General features: G+C 43.4%; 2 protein-coding genes across 30 annotated transcripts in view; one reads left to right on the forward strand and one right to left on the reverse strand.

Moving 5' to 3' along the window:
* LOC128584190 (rRNA-processing protein FCF1 homolog) overlaps positions 1–21,326 on the reverse strand; it is a 197,117-nt gene that overhangs the window by 42,859 nt on the left and 132,932 nt on the right. The gene's annotated exons all lie outside the window — the stretch shown is intronic.
* The window catches only part of LOC128584184 (protein FAM228B-like), a 75,631-nt gene that overhangs the window by 32,138 nt on the left and 22,167 nt on the right, over positions 1–21,326 (forward strand). For 18 of the 29 annotated variants that reach the window (XM_053589145.1, XM_053589141.1, XM_053589142.1 and 15 more), the window contains 4 exons: positions 11,300–11,368; positions 12,145–12,336; positions 14,485–14,565; positions 15,922–16,121. In XM_053589145.1, the coding sequence (XP_053445120.1) occupies positions 11,300–11,368; positions 12,145–12,336; positions 14,485–14,565; positions 15,922–16,121 (542 nt within the window). Of the gene's footprint in view, positions 1–5,017; positions 5,253–9,016; positions 9,163–11,299; positions 11,369–12,144; positions 12,337–14,484; positions 14,566–15,921; positions 16,122–21,326 lie in introns of those variants that run through there. The other 11 variants (XM_053589160.1, XM_053589155.1, XM_053589166.1 and 8 more) reach the window with 8 other exon arrangements.

Below are 21,326 nucleotides of genomic sequence, written 5' to 3' on the forward strand. Positions count from 1 at the left end.
GCAATGCTTGGGAAATTCTCCTCCAAAATCTCCGGCGTAGAGCATCTGTACCTTTAGGACCATCCTTTTCTTCAGGAATTCCTGTAAGACAAATGTTTGATCTTTTGGAATGATCCTACAACTCTCTCAGGGAATGATCAGTTTTTGCTCTCCATTTGTCTGCCTTGTTGAGTGTTTGGGAACATTCGAAAGCTTTGTCTTCAGTTTCAGAGATCCTTTCTTCTGCCTGGTCAACTCTATTACTGAGGGATTCTACTATATTTTGGAGCTCCTCAACTAACTTTTTCATTTCCTTGAGCTCTGCTATCTCTTTTCTCATTATGTCCATGTCTTTGGTGACTTGGGCTTTGAATTCATTAATTTCTTGAGACAACTTTAGAACTACTCTTTGGAATTCAGTTTCTACCTTTTTTTCCATTCTATTTATCTTATTTGCCATCCATATTCTGAATTTGATTTCTGACATTGCTGCCATTTGTCTATGCATGGCTTCTTTAGTTGTATCTCCTTTGTCATTTCTTGGGGTGGAGGGAGTGTTGATCTACTCTGCTTATTCATGTTGCCAGAGTTCTTCTGTTGGGTTCACACTATGTTTATTTTCCACTGTTTGGCTATTAGAACTGGTAGGGTGAAATTGAATTGGGGTTCCCAGGTAGTAGAGATAGCCCCTTACCAAAGCACTAGGCTTTGTAATTGTGGTTTATCTCCTACACCCTTACAAAGGCCCCTTTCAGAGTTTCGGCCGGAGATGCTGAGGACATACTTGGTGAGATAGTGCAAGCTAGCTCTGTTTTGATATCCGCCAACCTCTATCCTATCCTAAGAAACTGCAGTATTAGGTTTAAATCTCGACTGTGAAGCGATATGAACAGCTGCGGTGCCCAGCCCCCACCCTTCAGTTCTTTTCTGCTACAGAACTTTGAAGGTCAATGTCAGAATGTCCCCGAGTGGACAGCCTCAGACACGGGTTCCAATTAAATTGTCTCAGATAGTGCAAACCCTGCTTAACAGAGAGGGATTCAAGGGTCTCCAACAGGGCAATTAGAGCCAGGGATCCACATTCCTTCCTACCAGACTCAGTCCACACTGTTGTCCACTTCTCTGCTCACAGGCCCAGTTGGAGCCAGGGGCCATGCCCCCACCCACTGGTCTCAGTCCACACCCAGCTTGCTTCTGCTTGCCAGATCAGTTGGAGTCAGGGTACCATGCCCCTGTCTGCCAGTCTCAGTCCACTGCCTGGCAAGCCTCTGTTCGCAGGCTCTGTTAGAGTCAGGGCACTGCATTCTGCTTGCATGTCTCTGTCCTCACCCAGTAAGGTTCTGCACACCAGCTCCACTGGAGATGGGGGACCATGCCCTAGCCCTCAGGTCTTGGTTCATACCCAGTAAGCCACTGCTTGAGGGTTCTGTTGGAACCATGCCCTTGCTCTCAGGGACCATGCCCTTGCTCTCAGGTCTAAGTCCATGCCTAGCAAGCCTCTGCTTGCAGGTTCAGCAGGAGCTGGGGACCAGCTCTGTCTGCCAAACACAGTCCACATGGGGCACTCTCCCACTGTGGGTGCTGTCAGAGCCAGGGGTTCTGCACCCTGTCCTGCCAGACACAGCCACTGGCCAGACATAGCCATAACCAGGGGACTGCTCCTCCTTGCGCCTAGTGTCCCTTTCTTTCCACACCCTCTTTCTTCCCTATTAGTCACAGATTCTGTCCTGATGGTTGGCGGTCCACCCTATGCCCAGATCTCTCAGGGCAAGACCAAACACTCTGTGCTCTGCAGTGGGCAGAACTTCAGACCACCAGGTGAGGGGGAAAGGGTGGACTGAGTTTGGACTTGTGGGGAAAAATCCCTGTTCAATTTTATGCCTGGCAGGGTGGTGTCTAGGTTCATAAGTGGGACCTCTCTGGAGAAAGAGACCTGGAGTTTAGGGTGGCTCTTTCCAGCAAGGTAAAATGAGAGGTCTTTTGTTCCCTGCTCATTCCCAGATAGCCTTTGGCAGGCCTCCTGCTTGGGGGAGGGGTCTCCCGTCCTCTAGTCGATAGGCTTTGTACCTGTAATTTGTTTTCTTGAATGCTCTTCCTTGGAGTTAGAGCTTGCCGAACTTCTTTCTTGGCTCAGCTCCCTGTCTTTGGCCTCATAGAGTCCGATTCCGTCCAGTTTTTTTCCCTCTGCTCAGGAGCTTCTGCTGAGGGTTGCTACCAGTTGGCCATCTTCCCAGAATTTCCCAGCTATTTTTTAGAGATAGGTTCTCACTCTTGCTCAGGCTGGTTTCAAACTCATGAACTCAAGCAATCCGTCTCCCTCTGCATCCCAGAGTGCTGGGATTACAGGTGTAATCCTCTTCTTCTTGTTTTGTTTTGTTTTGAGACAGAGTCTCATTCCAGGTGCCTGTCTCCTGAGACAGGAGTGAGGTTGGTGTGTTCAGGAAATAGGAAAAACTGGTGAGGCTGAAGCATAGTGTGGAGGGAAAGGCAGGAGGTAGGGCTGAGGGGAGGCAGGTGTAGGGCTTAGAAGCCACAATGAAGAGTTGGAATACAGTCCAAACTGTGAGGGTAAACCATTCAAAGGTTTTAAGTAGGGGAGAGATATGATCTAACAAACATTTTAAAAAGGAGATGGCTGCTGCGTGGAGAACTGAGGACTCAAGGGCAAGAGGGGAAGCAGGGAGGCCAGGTGAGAGTGAAGCAGCCAGTGGTGCTTGTGGGAAGGTGACACCAAAGGAGCTGACAGCTCATTCAGGTTCCACATGAACGAAAGCGAAAATGAGAAATCAACCTGGGCGTGGTGGCCTCACACCTGTTATCCTAGCACTCTGGGAGTCTGAGGCAGGAGGATTGCCTGAGCTCAGGAGTTCAAGACCAGCCTGAGCAAGAGTGAAACTCTGTCTCTACTAAACATAGAAAAAATTAGCCAGGTGTGGCGGTTGGTACCTGTAGTCCTAGCCACTTGGGAGGCTGAGGCAAGAAGATCTCTTGAGCCCAAGAGTTTGAGGTTGCTGTGAGCTCTGATGCCATGGCACTCTAGCCTGGGCAATAGAGACTCTGTCTCAAAAAAAAAAAGTTGAGAAATCAGTCCTGAGCAGCTTGGCCTGGTGGATTAGCATCTCATTCACTGAACTAGGGTAGTCTGAGGGGGAAGCAGGTTTAGCAGGCAGAGGGCCAGTGCAAAAGAGGGTAATAATCCAGTTTGGAGCTAGTTAAGTTCAAGACACCTATAACCATTCATATAGAAGGAGGATTTGTAGGCTATGATTTTACAGCAATTGACTTAAACTGTCCATTTAAATCTGTTCTGTTGGGAGTAGTTCAGGCCCCATAAGATAATGCAGAGTCTTCTGGTTGCAGTCACAGTTCAGTAATTAAACACATCCAATCTGGCATGATGACCAGTACTTTGTCATGTAAGATCCCCTCTCTTAGTGTCTATTTTTTTACTAAAATAGATCATCATTAATGCATAAGAACTTTCCTGCCCCTCATAATTACTTCGCTTTTGTCCTCTCTCCCACTGTTGCACTGAAAAAATCAGAAATCACAGTGGCAAGAAACAAGGATAAGGAATAAGAGTAAGATGGAAGAACATCTTAGTATAAAGCATTCTCTAGGCTTGGCAGGAGTTTAAAGCTAGTATTTTCTCATGGGGGCACGTTTAAGTGATTCAGAGAAAATTCCCATTGCTGGTAATGTTTCCCCTGATGATTTCGTTCCCAGCTGGTTGGTGTTGGCTCTCAGCATCTGAGGGATTTCCCACCACTCCCTTCTTCACATTGGAACACTATTGCCTTAAGAGATATGGAGATTAGGGCCCCGCCTGTGGCTCAACGGAGTAGGGCGCAGGCCCCATATGCTGGTGGTGGAGACAGGCTATTTGAGAGTCTTCTGCATATAACGCTGTTTGAAATCATGTGATCACCTGGGAGTAAGTGTCAGCAGGGAAAAGAGCTGAGGGCCAGTTCTACGGAGCTCCGAGATGTAGTGGTTGGGAAAAGGAGGCACAGCCAGTGAGGGAACATTAAAAGGGTGAGTGGCAATCAGGAGCCCCAGAAAGGGTTTCAGAAAAGAGGGCAGGATCAACCGTGTCACGGTGCTAAGAGGGCAAGTAAAAGGAGGATTGGGATTTATCCTTTGTATTTAGTGAGATTAGACGTAATGGGTGACTTTCATCATTCAGGGTACTGTGGACTAGCTGGAACGAAAACTCATTTAGAGTGGCTTCAGGAGAGAATGGGGTGAGGAGGTGGAGACAGAATAAGCAACCCTATGTGGGGTTTAGCTCTATAGGGAGCAGAGAGACATGGGGTGGGGCTGGAGAAGGTAGGGACAGGGAATGTTTTTTTAATCAGATGTTAGATATTTAACATGTAAGTTTCCTGCTGGGAATGCTCCAGTAGAGAAGGACATTTGATGATGCTGGAGAGAGAGGGGCCATGTAGCAAGGAGAGAGTCCTTCAGAGGTGAAGAGGTGGGATCCAGGACTCCATCGGGGGCAGGACGACCTACCCATTCTGTGAAGAGGGAAGACGGTACAGGGACACAGAAGCAGCTAGCTCGGTGGACTTGGTGAAGGAAGTTTGTTTACTTCTGTTTATTTTCATTTTCTCAATGGAGTGAAATGGTCCTCAGCTGATAGTGAGGTGGAAGATGGAGATTTAGAGAGAAGGGAAGAAAGTAATCTAGTATTTTCTAAGTCACAGCAATGTGCTAGTCTAAATTAGTACTCCATGCTTACTGACATCTGAAAGGCTGGACCATGTGGGGTTCTTTAAATCATTAGTGCTCTATCCCATCTATAATACGGTTGGCTGTGTCCTGAATGTCTACATGTTTCTGAATCCAGACAGAGCGAGGAAAGGTTGAAGCAGGAGGTTTGGGTGGAGACTTTCCCTAAGAGATGAGTCACTCAGCTCTGGCAGGACCAGGCTTCAGGGGGATCTGCTCAGAATAGCTGGGGAGTTCCTTCTGCTCTTGCGATAGCATCATCCCTGTAGCACACTCAACTCTTTTCTTTTGTCACCTTCAAAAGGTTTCAGCAACCAAGGAGCATACATCCTCATCCATGACTTGTGAAAGGGTAGACAAAATAAGGCTACTTCAGAGGAAGTCATCTGCTAGCAGGAATCATTCAGGGTGAAGCATCTACTACAAACTTTAATTTTTGACTTCAATGTCTGTGATCACAAAGCAATGGCAATACTATGTATGGACAGTTACTACAAATGTGTTTTCCTCAGAAGTTACAAAATATTGCTAACATCCAATAAAAATAATTATAGCTACCTTACTGAGTGCACATTTCAGTTTATTTAGTTTGTTCCTAAAGGAAGTAATGATCCCTTTGATCATGTACCCTTAAAATCCACACCCTCATATCTTCCCCCAGGTTATTCCAATTTTTAAAATTTATTAGGAAATTCAAAAACTCATTTTAGGTATGATTATTCCCTTGCTGATTCTGATTCTAAACATGTTGAGTTTGAATCCTGGTCACAGGAAGCCATAGTAGGACGTAGAGCTCAGGAGAGCAGAATTCCATTTTCCTTAAGCAAAGGAGATGCCATGGGAACCTTTTTAAAGGAGTTGGGGGAGTCTGAGTTCTTCAGTTCTGTCTTTTCCCCACACGTATATAATTGCCAAGAGCCTCTCTTTCCTAGCCTGTGCCATTGATTCTTGTAAGGAACTTACAAGATCAATTTATGGGCTGGGTGCCCTCGCTCACTTAAGGAAGCTGAGGCAGAGGATCATTTGAGGCCAGGAGTTTGAGACCAGCCTTGGCAACACAGCAAGACCCCAGCTCTACAGAAAAATAAGAAAAATTAGCCAGGTGTGGTGGCACACACCTGTAGTTCTAACTACTTGGGAGAATGAGGCAGGAGGATTGCTTGAGCCCAGGAGTTTGAGGTTGCTATAAGCTATGATCACTCCGCTGTGCTCCAGCCTGGGCAGCACAATGAGACCCCATTTCAAAAAAAAAAATGATGAGTTTATGAACTTGAGGGCTGCAGATAGAATGGGATTTATTAAAAATGGTGGCTGTATATTTTTATGCCTTGACTCCAGCTTTCTGGCATCCGAGCTTTTTGTTTTCTTACTTTAAGTTACCCATTTTTCTCTCATTCCACATTTATCATTCTTTTAAAATTATTCTATCATGACAGTTATCCAGTCTCCCAATCTCTTACCCCCCCAATCAAAATATGGTTGCACATGAAAACTAGATATTTTTTTCTTTTAGATACAGGGTCTTGCTTTCTCACCCAGGCTGGTGGTGCAGTATCTTGATCATGGCTCACTGCAGCCTTGACCTCTTGGGTCCAAGCGATCCTCCCACTTCAGCATCCTGAGTAGCTGGGACTGAATGAGTGAGACATACCACCTGGCTATCAGAGTTTTCTTACCATTAGTGACTCCATTTTGATTTTGACAGCTTTCAAAGTATAAAGGTATAAAGGCAAGAGATATATGTAAATATGTAAGAACCAAGGGAATATTATTTCCATGAACCCTTCTTGAAAAAATTACTAAATAATGAACTTGAATCAACAAAGACATAAAATATAGCAAAAGAACTGACAGTGAACACATTCAATTGACTGTATGACAGACTAAAACAAAGGTCATGAGACAATTTAAGTTTTATAAATAACACAAATTGGGAGGGAAAGAGAAGATAGGAATAATATAAACACAGTGATCTCAGTTTTTGCAAATGATAATTAAAGCTGTTAAGTAATGGAGGACTAATGGAACATTAACAAAAATATATTTAGTTAACGACTAAGGTCTACACATAGGGTAAAGAGTGCAGATGTTTGAGTTAGGAAGACCTGTGTTTATATCTTGGTAATTGGTTGGGTGCAGTGGCTCATGCCTATAATCTTAGCACTGGGGGAGGCCAAGGCAGGCGACTTGCCTGAGCTCAGGAGTTGGAGACCAACCAGAGCAAGAGGGAGACCTCATCTTTACTAAAAGCAGAAAAACTAGCTGGGCATTATGGCAGGCACCTGTAGTCCCAGCCACTCTGGAGGCTAATACAAGAGGATGGCTTGAGCCCAAGAGTTTGAGGTGGCTGTGAGCTATGATGCCACGACATGCTATGGAGGGCAACAAAGTGAGATTCTGACTCAAAAAAAATAAAAAACAAATTTTGGCAATTATTTGCTTGGTAATTTTGGGCAAGTTGCTTACTCTCAACCTCAGCAAGAACTGTTCCTCAGGTTTGTTGGAGTCAGTAGAACAATAAACACTCATTTATTAGTTTGCACATCTTGATTAAGGGAAACTGTTGATTAAACCAATAAATACATGGGTAAAGTTTCTTAGGAAACTTCAGGTTATATTAGGCAGGAATAGGTGGTACAGGTCACACAAGTTGTCTGGTTGCTCTGAAGCAGCAGTTCAAATCCTGGCTAAGTCCTACGTGCTTTCACCCAGTTAGTTATGTTTCCTTTGAAAATATTTAATCAATTCTGTTCTTGTCTCCAGTGAGAAATTTGAGTTTAAACATAAAAATAGAAGTAAATTTGTGCTGCTGAGTCTACTTTCCCTCAGGAAGGAAGGAAAGACTGGGGTAAATTTTGAGAGCATTTAAAAAAATGTTTTATTATGGAAACTTTCAGTCAAATACAAAGTAGAGAGAAAAGGATATGAACTCCATAATCCTACCCAGTCCTCCCCTCTCACGTACTGGATTACTTTGAAGCAATCTCAGATGTGCTGGTTTTTACACATTATTTCAGGATGTATCTCCTTTGTAAAAACACAATCCATGATCATACTTTAAAATATTAACAGTAATTCCTAGATATCATTAAATATTTAGTCACTGTTTAGTATTTTCCAAATTGTTGCAAATGTTCTTAATAGTTGGGATTCTTCAAATCGGAATGCAACAAGTTTCAGCTGTTGCAACCACGCCATCCAAAAGGAAGTTTCAAAAAGAAGCCAGATACTTCGCTAAAAATCATTCCACTTTAAATTTCTTGCCTTCCGTCTTACAAGCAAACCGGTAAACTGTCTTTCGTCTCAGTCTGCATGCCCTGGGTTTTACGGTGGCTCACACTGTAATCCTAGCACTTTGGGTGGCTGAGGCAGGTGGATCTCTTGAGCTCACGAGTTCGAGACCAGCCTGAGCCGGAGCGAGACCTCGTCTTTAAAAAATAGCCGGGCGTGGGGGCGGGCACCCGTAGTCCCAACTACTCGGGAGGCTGAGGCAAGAAAATCACTTGAGCCCAAGAGTTTGAGGGTGCTGTGAGCTGTGACGCCACGCACTCTACCGAGGGAGACATAGTGAGACCTTGTCTCAAAAACAAAAACGCCCGGACGGAGGGGGCGGAGGAGCCGCCGGAGCTCGGCTTAAAGGCGGCTTTTAATTTGCAGTAAAACCAAATTGTTCCCCGGGACGCGGCGGTCGCGTTCCCGCCGGCGTCTGGGTGGCGCGCCCGCAGCCCCGGCTGTCACGGCCTCGCGTCCCGCGCGCGCCCGACGCCCGAGCCCTGCGCGCCGCCCGAGCGCGCGACCGCGGCCTCCTCCCGCGAGGCTCGTGACCGGGCGTCCAGGCTGGCCGCGTGCCCCTGCAGCCCTCGGCGACGCGGCGGCTGACCGGGAGGGGCGACCGCCCCGCTGGAGGGCGCGGCCGGGCGCACGGGCCTGACTCCCCGCGGGCCGAGCGAGCGGGCTCGGAACGCCGACTGCGCGGCGGGCGGGTCTCCGCCGTAACGGCCTCCTCGGGCTGCCCCGCTCCTCCCTCTCCCCCAGCGCCTCTGCTGTCCATGGCTGCCTCGAAAACATCGAAGTACTTCAGGCCCGAAAAATTAAAAGAATGGCCAGAGCCCGAGTCAGTTTCTTTAATGGAGGTAAAGTAAGGTGTCATCTTGAGAAGTCGTGCCGGCCCGGGGACACCAGCCCCTGGCGTCCAGTGGCTATTTTGCCTCAATCTCGCTTGTATTCCTAGGATCGGTGGGGAACCAGTGCCCTAGGGACGCACGCGGCCTTTTGACTGAATCCAAATTTATTTTATTAAAAGGGGTGCAGCAGCGAAAGATGAGGCTTTTCCTGCCGGCTTTGGTGCTTAAGAAAGAACAATCTTGAAGTCAGAAGGCCGCAGGTTCCCCACCCCTGCCCCCGGATCAAAATTGGCCAAGAGTGTGTCTTGTCACCGGCCTCAGCTAGGTGAGCAGGAAAAAAGCAGGGACCCCAGCTGCCCTGTAGGAAAGGCCAGGTCTGGGCCTGCTGGCTGATTCCTACACTTACTGTCTGGGAATAATTTTCTCATAAAGAAAATTTCATTGTGGATTCCATGATTTGCCTCACTAAAAAAAACTCATCGTTTTAAATTTTCTTTATTTTGCCCCTTTTGCCACAGTGGAAGAGTAGTGAGACAGTTTTTTGTGCACAGAAAGCTGTGGATTTCAGAGTGAGCGCTGCTGTAGATTACATTTTCCTTATCTTTTCTGGCAAAATTAGGAAGAAGGAGCTATCAAAGACAAAAACTATTTCTTCAAACAAAGAAAGATCATTTGAGAATCTGAAGCAATACACCAAGAGCGTATATAACATTGGCTAACACTCTTACTAGAATATCTTTATTTATTTTAGAGACAGAGTCTCACCCTGTCACAGCAACCTCCAACTTGGGCTTAAGCGATTCTCCCAAGTAGCTGGGACTAGAGGAGCCTGTAGTTGTCCTTGTTTGGCAGGCCTAGGCAAGGTTCGAACCCACCAGCCCCGTGGTGTATGTGGCTGGTGCCCTAACCACTGAACTATGGATGCCGAGCCTAGAGTATCTTTTAAGAAAGATTTTCCCAAGATGCTTGCCAATGTGTATGTTTTCTGTCTTTAAAAAATTTTTTTAATCTCATGCTTTATTTATTTATTTATTTATTTGCAGTTTTTTGGCCAGGGCCAGGTTTGAACCCACCTCTGGCATATGGGGCTGGTGCCCTACTCTTTGAGCCACAGGTGCCACCCTGTTTTCTGTCTTTTCAAATAAGTTGATTGATTCTAAAATTATATTGGAGTATCAGGAAACATGTTTAACTGTCATACATACTTTTTCAGTTGCCATCTTAAAATAAGCCTGAGAAGGTTTACATTCTGGACAGTAAGGAAAACTCTGAACAGTAAGATTCTGTTTGTATTATAATAAGTGCTTTATTTTGGAGAAGACTGGAGTATCTGTTCAAAATCATTTTAGATTTCATACGAAGATGTTAAAAAACACAAATCTTCTTTTTGGGATTTCTCTTATTTCAGAGATTCTGCCACTCAGTGCAGCAGAACAGAAAGAAGAGCCGAGCTGGAATAACAAAGTCCTAAGAACTTGTGTCATTTTTCACTAGAGATAATATTTTGTAGCCAATAGTATATCTCTTCCAGATGCTGGAATTTTATTGCCTTTTCTTTGGTTCTTAGTCCTCTAAGAATAAAAGCTGTAGATCAGTTCATAGTGTTATAACTAAAACATCCCTAAAGTGATATTTTCAGTGCATCAGCTTTGCCCAAATTCATAAAGGAAACAGCAAGTCCCTAAATGTGAGACAATATCTAACTATCTGTCTAGCTGCCACTAACTACCTTCGAGAATCTGGAATGGCTGAATTCAAACTTACTGTAGTTTTGATTTATGAAGAGACCGAGGCAAAGGTAGGACATGCCCTTTAAAACATACCTAATGGATGAATGACTATATGAATGAATGTAAGAATTCATTTCAGAGAGAGTCCCTTTAATTAGCAAGCTTCTTTGCACATTAAAAAAATATGATTTAGGCTCGGCGCCTGTAGGTCAGCAGCTAGGGCGCCAGCTACATATACCGGAGTTGGCAGGTTCCAACCCAACCCGGGCCTGCCAAACAACAATGACAATTACAACCAAAAAATAGCCAGGCATTGTGGCCGGCGCCTGTAGTCCCAGCTACTTGGGAGGCTGAGGCAAGAGAATCGCTTAAGCCCAAGAGTTTGAGGTTGTTGTGAGCTGTGATGCTACGGCACTCTACCGAGGACGACATAGTAAGACTGTCTAAAAAAATATATATATATGATTTAATAATATAGTATCAGGGGTTTGGGTAGGGGGCTGAAAAATACAGATTTATATGAAATAAGATTGACTCCGACTTGATAATTGTTGAACAGGAGTGATGGGCTCATGGAGAATGATTTTTTGAAATTTTCTGTAATAAAAACTTACAAAATGTATTTTGAGATAAGAATTAGATTTACACTAAAATTATTGGTAGAATACACAGAGTTTTTTCATTCTAGTTTATTCAGGATTTATACCTTAATATTCAATCCTGTAATTTTAGGTATTAGCTAGAGAAGACATTGATGAAGCTGTGCACGCAATCTTATTTAGAGAAAACTATGTTGTGAAGGTAAGACTTGGCTGCAGACTGTGTGGTGTCTAAGTGTGATCTAGGAGAGTGAGAGTGATGTCACCATGTCAAAAAGACTCATTTTGCAGGGAGAATGAGGCTTCCCTGCCAAATGAGTAGTTGTCTGCTGTATAGATCTGAGATTGTGCCACCTCCTTGCAGGGTCACTAAGAGGTCTTGAATCCTGCTTGGATCTGTCCTGAAGGGATCTGAGAAATTGTTCTAACTGCTCCCCTGTGTCCTGCTTCTGAATGGAAATTCTGTCCTACTGAAGCTTGCCTCTTTCTCATATGTTCCCACACTGCAGTGGGGAATATAGAAAACCACCAGAAATGAATTAGTATTTAAGGTTAAAGACCAGACAGTAACTGTTAGGCACTATGGCATTAGCGAGCTTAAGAGGGGTTTATTTTCAATGAGAAGGATGGTGTTATTTGTAATAATACTTTGACATTTGTGTTTACAATTTATGACAGAAATGTACGTATATTGCCATGTGAGCATCCAAAGAAGTAGGCGGGATTACCCTCCTTTTATAGACGAGAGTTTTGTGTGTTTTCATATGAAGGCGCAGTTGTGGTTTAGAACCTTGAGTTCTACCTGCGCTGTGCTCTCAGGTTCTCCAATGGACACTGTCTTATACTAGGATTTGGTAATCCGATTTTGCTTGAGAGCTTATAAGTGGGGAACAAGTGTGGTGTTTTTTTCTTATTCAAATGATGATAAATGAAAAATTTCTTAATAATTTATTTTCTATGTTTGTATCACTCCATTAGAGACTGGATACATATTTTCAGCATCTGGATACTTTTAAGGAAAGAAGAAAAGAGTTGTTACATAAAAAGTGGGTCCAAAATGTTGTAGCACCTCTTCAGCAGAGAATTTTGGAAAAAGTAATTTCATATAGAGGGCCTGAAAAAAAGAAACAAGAGAATTATGAATATTATTTAAAGGACAGAAATAAAATGGTACTGAGAATTTGTTTTTATTTAATTAAAGTATAATTTGAATAATTTTACTGGTTATGTGAATAGTCCAAAGCTTATTTTTTTTTTTTTTTTTTTTTTTTGTAGAGACAGAGTCTCACTTTATGGCCCTCGGTAGAGTGCCGTGGCCTCACACAGCTCACAGCAACCTCCAACTCCTGGGCTTAAGCGATTCTCTTGCCTCAGCCTCCCGAGCAGCTGGGACTACAGGCGCCCGCCACAACGCCCGGCTATTTTTTTGTTGCAGTTTGGCCGGGGCTGGGTTTGAACCCGCCACCCTCGGCATATGGGGCCGGCGCCCTACTCACTGAGCCACAGGCGCCGCCCGCAAAGCTTATTTTTGTATTTAAGATGAATTAATTGAACTGTAATACTGGATTCTCACGCCTAGAGTTTTGAGTGGAAGGGATAGGAGAATTGATTTGGAACTAGATTTACCAAGAATGCTTTTAGGTAAATGTTATTAGAATAATAGTGCCTTAAATCATAAAGGCATTATTATTTATCCATTAGAAAATTGAGAGGTGGTGGTCTTCTGGTGGCTTCTGGCAGCATAATGATGTCAAGTTCTTTTCTATTCTGTATTGCTATCCTTAATATTTTCAATTTTTTTTTTAATATTTTCAATTTTTTCCCCATCATTCTAATGCTTGCCTGATGGTTGCTTATAGCTCCAGGTGGTAGGTTTGCTTTCAAGGCAGGAAGAAGGGGTCAGGAATGGTGCCTGCTTCTTTGATCAGGAAGCAGAAAGAGTCCCTAGAGGTCCCTAGCCAACTCTCCCCAAGGTCTCATTGGCCAAGAGTGGCTCACACCGCAAGTCCAGCTACAAGCAGGGCCAGGAAAACACTGTGCAGCTTTCTGACCTCTACTAGGAAGCGAGCAAGGGGAAATGGGATTGCAGGGCTATTGAGTCAGCCAACTGTTAGGTGTGGGGGTTAACAGTTTCTTTTCTTTTCTTTTTTTTTTTGGTTGAGGGGGACAGAGTCTCAAGCTGTTGCCCTGGGTAGAGTGCCGTGGTGTTGCACCTCACAGCAACCTCTAACTCTTGGGCTTAAGGGATTCTCTTGCCTCAACCTCCCAAGTAGCTGGGACTATAGGTGCCCGCAACAACACCCGGCTATTTGTTGTTGTTGTTGTTATTGTTGCCGATGTCATTGTTGTTTTAGCTGGCTGGGGCCAGGGTTTGAACCCGCCAGCCTCTGTGTATGTGGCCGGTGCCCTAACTCACTGAGCTACAGGTGCCGCTGGGATTAACAGTTTCTATAGGCCGTTCTTCAGTTTGGCTTAACTGAAATAGTAAAATTTAGTTTTTTATTATGAAGACTTTTGTTTTAATTTTGAAGTCAGGACTCTCTATTGGGCAGGGTATGGTGGTTCATGCCTGTAGTCCTAGTTGGAGGATTAGAGGGAGGCCGAGCCAAGTGGATTGCTTGAGCTCAGGAGTTGAGGGACCAGTCTCAGCAAGAGCAAGTCCCCATCTCTACTAAAAATTAAAAGAAAATTTAGCCAGGTGTTATGGCAGGTGCCTGTAGTCCCAGCTATTCAGGAGGCTGGGGCAGGATAATTACTTGAACCCAAGAGTTTGAGGTTGCTGTGAGCTTGGTTGATGCCGCAGCACTCCAGCCTGGACAACAGAGTGAGACTCTGCCTCAAAAAAAAAAAAAAAAGAAAGAAAGAAAGAAAAGAAAAGAAAGAAGTGGGGGTATTTAGCCCAGGAGAGAAGGTATGAGGAGGAATGAAATCTTTACAGATTTTAAGACAGGCATACATCTATTGTAATTAGACTAGTGTCTGCACCTGGAAGGTATAAGGCAGCCTTAAACTCAATCTAAGGAGCAAAAAGTTCTCAAATTAGACTAGTGTCTGCACCTGGAAGGTATAAGCAGCCTTAAACTCAATCTAAGGAGCAAAAAGTTCTCAGACTAAGGCTCATAGATAAATTGGAACTAAAGCTACATGATTACTTCTCCCTGAATGGTGGGGGCTCACTTCAGTCTAAATTACTTCTGAGGCTTCTTCTAATCTTTTGCATATATGCTTTTCTGTAAAAATGGAATAAAGTATTTGGTTCTTATGAATCTTGCAAAACTGTATTTGTAGTGATTTGCTCTCATGTATTTTTTTCTAAAGGAATTTGTATCTGGAGAACATTACGATTCTGAAATATATGATCCTTTTTGTATAAAGGAAAAGGGCTCAGACTCTAGAAAGGTATAGTGGTTTATTTTTATTTATTTATTCTTCATAGCTCTGGAGTTGGGGGAAACCTAGTCATCTTAGAAGTCTCGTAGTTATTCTCTATTCATTAAAAAAACAAATCCCGGTGGCGCCTGTAGCTCAAAGGAGTAGGGCGCCGGCCCCATATAAGCAGGTGGCGGGTTCAAACCCGGCCCCGGCCAAAAACTGAAAAAAACAAACAAAAAAACCCAAATCCACAAAAGCATTTCTGCCAACTTTTAAAATAGGAACCCAGAGTTGCTATTGATCTCTGAGGGAAATCTACATTGTGAACAAGGCATGCGTGTGTGTGATAATCTGTTCATTCATTCATTCATTCCCATTCAGCAAACTTGAAGTGCAAGAGGGACAGAGAGACCCAGGAGTAATGTCACTCCACTGAGCATTGGAAGGGCTGATAGTTGAACTTGCAATGAGTTCCGATTTCTAAACTGCTAATATATGAGCTAAAATTGAGAAATGAAGATTTTGGGTTTTGCTCCCATATAGCAGATATAGCTCACCTGATGTTATTAATTTTTAAAAAATATGTTTGGTTCTGAAGAGAGAAGTAGTTTATTTTGCTTCTCTCTGAAAACCAGGCCAGATCCTTAACATGAAGATTGAAAGGTTCTTGGTCATGAGCAGACGCTCGTTGTCAGGGAGATGGAGCTGCCTTGGTTATTCAGCAATTGCTTATCTTGTACTTAGGGCCAGGCATTGGGCTAAGTGCTATGGGAGAAATGAAGAAGGGGAAAAATGTCTCTGTAAGTTTTATAATCAGGAGGGGGAAGAAACTCTCTCTCTATAACCTCTGCATGCCTCCTTGAAACAAACTTCTCCTGCTCACCTGCCCTTCTGTTCTCACAAGCCCTTCAAAACCAATGTCAGCTTCCCAGGGGGCCTTTTTCCTCCATAGCCGAGTGAGGAGCCGTGCCTCATGCTCCTGGAGTGTCCCAGGCTGGCTTCTCTCCTGACTACATCACCTAGTGTATGACTAGGCTGTTGTAAAGTGAGAGATCCTCGAGGACGAGTCCTAATCTGGATGTGGTGCACATGGCATCACACATACATAGTGAGAGATGCAGTGATACAGCAGAACTGAGCAGAGGCCGTCTCTTCTGTTTGGGCGGCCCTTCCACCTGTTCAGCCATTCAGGTTCCGTGACATAGCCTCATCTGAGGCAGGTGGTATTTACCTTCCACTGCCCTGTGGAGTGACATTATTCATGGGTCCTTATTCTCAGCAGCTTGGGTGTACACTAAGGCCATATTTGAATGCTTACACCAGATTTTTAAAGTCTAATACGAGCTATACTTAGGGCCTCAAAGAGTCTCATTTTTCTTCTAGGTTGCATTGTCACCATCGTTTGATCCTCTGTTTCAAAGACAGCAAATGGATGAAGAGAAGAGCACTAGTCTTCTGGTTAGTTCACCCGGGTTCACTTTAACCCTACACAGTGTGATTGCAGAAGAGCTGCGTAAAATCTCAGCAAGGTCCTCCGCCAGCTCCTCCACCAGCTCTGGGAGTGAAACTTATGGTAAATGCAGGTACAGACAAGCAAATAAACCCATCAGCAGACATTTGTTTCATTTACAGTTTAGTTTATTTCCTAATGAAGATCTTACACCTAGTCACTTTTTTCTTTTAGTGCTCTATAGTTTTATTATTCCTGTTATCACGTTTGTATTGGGGAATATCTGTAGGGGGCTGCGTAATACAGAAGCAGATTAGCAAATCTCTGTGCCAGTCCTGTAACATCACCCCCCAGGTCAAAAAAGGACTCTCTCCTAACGACAATCCTCTTCCTGCCCCAGAGCCATCTTCACTTTTATAAGTGTTCACTTCCTTGTTTTCCCTGTGGTCCTATCAACGAATTTTGTATCCTTAAAGAATGTAGTCAGAGAGCCGGCTGTTGGGGATTGCCTGAGCTCACAGGTTTGAGACCACAGCAAGAGTGAGACCCCATTTCTATAAAAAAAAAAAAAAAAGCCAAGCGTTGTGGCAGGTGCCTGTAGTTCCAGCTACTAGGGAGGCTGAGGCAAGAGAATCACTTGAGCCCGAGAGTTTGAGGTTGCTGTGAGCTAGGACGCCACAGCATTCTGTGGGCGACAAAGTAAAACTCTGTCTCAGAAAAGAAAAAAAAAGAATGTAGGTAATCTTGCCTAGTTTTGAATGTCACGTAAACAGAAACTTAAAGCATTTAGTATTTTGTGACTGACGTTTTAAATACATCCTTATTAAGGTACAATTTATATCTGCTATCAGTGTGTAAGTGTGACACACGATTCAGGGGGTGACTTTTGTTCGTTGTTGTGTTTTGCAGATTCACTCATGTTGCGTCTAGCTCCAGTGTATTACTTTTCTGTTTTCTATGATACTCAGTTGTGTGACTGTGATATTATTTATTTAACCAATTCCACCATTCATGGACATTTGGATTGTTTCCATGTTTTGGCTATTATCAACAATCAATTGTAGGTATTTTGGCTCCTACAAGCCACATTTTGTAGGGTATGTGCCTAACGGTGGAGTTTGCAGAGTCCTAGGATCATGGTAAGCTGTTTTCAGTGCAGGGAGATTTGCTAATCCGCTTACACATCACACTGTCCTCTATGTGTATCCCCAACACAGCCGCCAGGCGTGAGCCACTATGCCCGGCCAAAACCTTATTAATTCTAATATTTTGTCTACAGAGTCTTTTGTATTTTCTACGTACACAATCAATATTATCTGCTAACAATTAACTGCTAATAATGAGAGTTTTCTTTATGTACATACCTTAATCTCTTTTCTTTTTTTTTGAGACAGAATTTAACAACGTTGCCCTGGGTAGAGTGCTGTGGTGTCACAGCTCACGGCAACTTCAAACTCTTGGGCTTAAGTGATTCTCTTGCCTTAGCCTCCCAAGTAGCTGGGACTACAGGCACTCACCACAACGCCCAGCTACTTTTTGGTTGGAGCTGGCATTGTTGTTTAGCTGGCCCAGCCAGGTTTGAACCCGCCTGCCTCCATGTATGGCCTGAGCCCTAACCACTGAGCTACAGGAGCTGAGCCACCTTTATCTCTTTTCCTTGTCTTATAGTAACAGTAGAATCTCTGGCACAAAGTTGAATTGAAGTGGTGATAGTGGGCTTCCTTGTATCACTCTTAAACTGAAAGGGACAGCTGTCAGTGTTCTGTTGTGCTTTATATAATTTTTAGATCTCCATTAGTAAATTAAGGCAGTTTACCTCTATTCTTAGTTTGCTATGAGGTATTTTTTGAGGTCATGAATATATATTAATTTTTCTACATTTATTGAAATGATTATGATTTTTCCTCCTTTGTTAATGTGGAAAATTATACTGACCTAGTTTTAAAATATTTTATTATAAACATTTCAAAATATACTGCATGGAGACAGTACAGCAGATTCCCACGTACCTATCACCCAGGTTCAACAACCATCAACATTTTGCCATACTTGTTCTTTCTCTCTCTTTTCCTCCAATTCTCCCTTTTTGTTCTCACTTTTCTGGAGAACATTCTAGGCCTCATGTCATGTACCTTACAACAAACAAATAAGAAAGAAATACCATTTACAATTTCCATGGCGTGCTTCTGCTCATGAAGAATCTCTCAGTTTCTATTTGCTTTAAAGTGTCTATATTTTACTGTCACTCTCTTTTTACTTAATAATCTTTAGGTTTTGCAGCAGATTTTATGTTCACCACAAAATTGAGTGGAAAGTACCAAGAGAGTTCCATATACCATCTGCCCCGCACTATTGACATCCTGCACCATGGTGGTACATGTGTTATAATTGATGAAACTACATTGACATTATCACCCGAAGTTCATAGTATACATTAGGGTTCACTCTTGGGGTTGTACATTCTATGGGTTTTGATAAATGTATGATGACATGTGTCTACCATTGTAATATCATATAGAATAATTTGTCTCCCAATGTATCTGTGATCTGCCCATTCATCCTTTCTTCCTCCTAGCCTCTGGCAACTACTGGTCTTCTTACTTTCTCTAGCCTTTCAAATTTCCCCTTCATGCTTAAAGGATGTTTTCATAGGATTAAGAATGCTACATTGGTAGTTATTTTCTTTTGAAATATATTTTGTTGGCTTTCTTTTGTTCATTTGAGAAGTCAGCTATTAGTTGTTCCTTTGGAAGTAATTTGTCTTTTTCCTCTGGATGCTTTAAAGATTTTCTTGTTGTCTTTTGATTTTCTGTAGTTTCATATGATGCTTCTAGATGTGGATTTCTTTATATTTATCCACCTGGAGTCTTCTTGTATCTGTAGACTAATGTCTTTAATTAGTTCCACAAAGTTCTAAATTATTTTCTCTTTGTTATCTTGGGCATATTTTCTTCTCTCTTTTGCATATTCTAAATGAACATATTTTAGATTTTCTCACTGTATCCTCTCTGTTGCTTCTCCTTTTTTGTGTATTTTCTATTTTTTTGGGTCTCTTTATATTTGATTCTAGAAATTTAACCTATTGTTAAACCATCCATTGAGCTATTAATTTCAGTTATTTTATTTTATAGTTCTAGATTTTCCATTTGGTGCTTTTTCACATAGGTTTTGGGGAACGTTATGTGTACTAACGGGCCTGGCGAGTTCCTGCCATCCACTGGGGGAAACAACCAAGTGTGCTGCTGCTCCGTGTAGCTGTCTGTGGGAGGGAGTTGCTGAAAATAAGGTTAAATGTCCCAATTGCCAGACATCAATGAGGCCCCAGGAGAAAAACACTACTAAAGTTACTGGGACCATAGAGGAATCAATTTCTACCCTCATACTCGATGCTGGAAACCTGGCACTTAAAATGCTTCCAGAATGGGAGGACATTGTCAACTTATTACTGAAGGTCTTTCTCCTTGCTGGAATTATTTCTATAGCTATCTAATGACTTTAAAATTATTACTTCAGTGTGTAAATTTTCTGGTATTTTCTACTTATTGCAACAGGACTTTTAGCAGGTGCAAAATTCTATATTCTATGCAAAAGGGGAAGTCCTGTTATGCTCCTTAATATTTCTTTCTCATCCCCCATCCTGACTTTGGTTGGAATAAACAATGTTACTCTGTTTCTGTTTCAGATAGTGATTTGGAAGTTTTATGTTCTATTTCTGGTTTCATAGTTTATCAATTTTTATAAACACAATTTTTGAGACAGAGTCTCACTTTGTCACCCTGGGTAGAGTGCTGTAGCATCATAGCTCATAGCAACCTCAAACTCATAGGCTCAAGTGATCCTTTGCTTCTGCCTCCCAGGTAGCTGGGACTACAGGCGCTTGGCTATTTCTAGAGACAGGATCTTGCTCTAGTGCAGGCTGGTCTTGAACTCCTGAGTTCAAGCAATCCATCTGCCTCGGCCCCCCAAAATGCTAGGACCTAACAAGCATTTTTTTTTAAAACATCAGAATCATATAACTCTCCATCCACTGAGAAGACAAAGGTTTTTTTTTTTTTTTTTTTTTTTTTTTTGAGACAGAGTCTCACTTTGTTGCTGTAGGTAGAGTGCATGGTGTCACAGCTCATAGCAATCACAGACACTTGGGCTTAAGCAATTCTCTTGCTTCAACCTTCCAAGTTGCTGGGACCACAAGTGCCTGCCACAATGCCTGCCTATTTTTAGAGACAAGGTCTCCCTCTGGCTCAGGCTGGTCTCAAACTTGTGAGCTCAGGCAATCCACCTTCCTCAAGTGCTGGGATTACAGGCCTGAGTCACCGGCCTGGCCCAGGACAAAGGGTTTATTTTGCTTTGTTTCCTTCATCTCCGCCCTCTAGCTACTCTGCCTTTGTTGTCACAGCTCCCCAGCTGGCCTTCCTCCTTTATTGTGGTCTCCTCCAGGCTATGCTTACAACAATGTCCAGAGTGCATAACCGCACATAGGCGCTACCTGGTCCTACCACTGTTTCTGGCTGCATCTTAAAAATCCCATCTCCCTAAACAAAAGAAATATTTATTAACCACAGATCAGCATGTCTGTAAGTCCCCAACCTGTCAGGTTGCCAATGCAGGCAAGAGGTACAATTATCAGAGGGAAGTAGAACTCTGCATTGCCTTTTCCTCCAGCATCAAACCCGTGGAGGTTATAATGGTGTTCCCAAGACTTAGCTGGCACATAGTCAATGATGAGTAAATGGTTTGTTGAATGAATAAATGAAGGATCACAAGAGGAGGCTTATTTTCCTAGATAGTGCTAGGGAAAACCCTCTGAGAGGGGGCCTCCCATGGCTGTTTGATGAAGTAATGAAGGGACTTGGGCTAGAATAGTCAGAGATAGTTTGATCACCAAGAACAGAATCCTTCTTAAGTGAAAAAACAAAAAAAAAAAAAGGAGGTGGGGAGCGAGAATGTTAGAAAGCACCTCTATAGTATGTCATGGACACCAAGGCCAGGAAGAAAATCAGACTGCTCAAGGGACCAGGAGGCCAGTCCCTTCCTCGTGGGAACCATGTGGCTCTCACCGTTGCTTCTCTTTGTAACCGGCTTCATTTCTCTGTCTCTGCACACTGGCTTTCTCTGCTTTTTTGTGCCTGTGCTGCAAGGCAGTTGCCCTAACCTGCCCGCCTTCCTGCGGTGAGAGCTCAGTCTGCCTGGGAGCTGCTTTGGACAATTACAGCTGTAGGGATTGAGGCTGGAGAAGGGAGTCACCATCTCCCTAAGGGTTGTGCCAGCAGGGGTTTGGGTGGGGCAGACAGATTGAGGGACAGCCACCTACAATGTCTGGTCAGTCATAAAGTGAGTA

Source organism: Nycticebus coucang, chromosome 4 (assembly GCF_027406575.1).
Source record: "Nycticebus coucang isolate mNycCou1 chromosome 4, mNycCou1.pri, whole genome shotgun sequence".
NCBI lineage: Eukaryota > Metazoa > Chordata > Mammalia > Primates > Lorisidae > Nycticebus > Nycticebus coucang.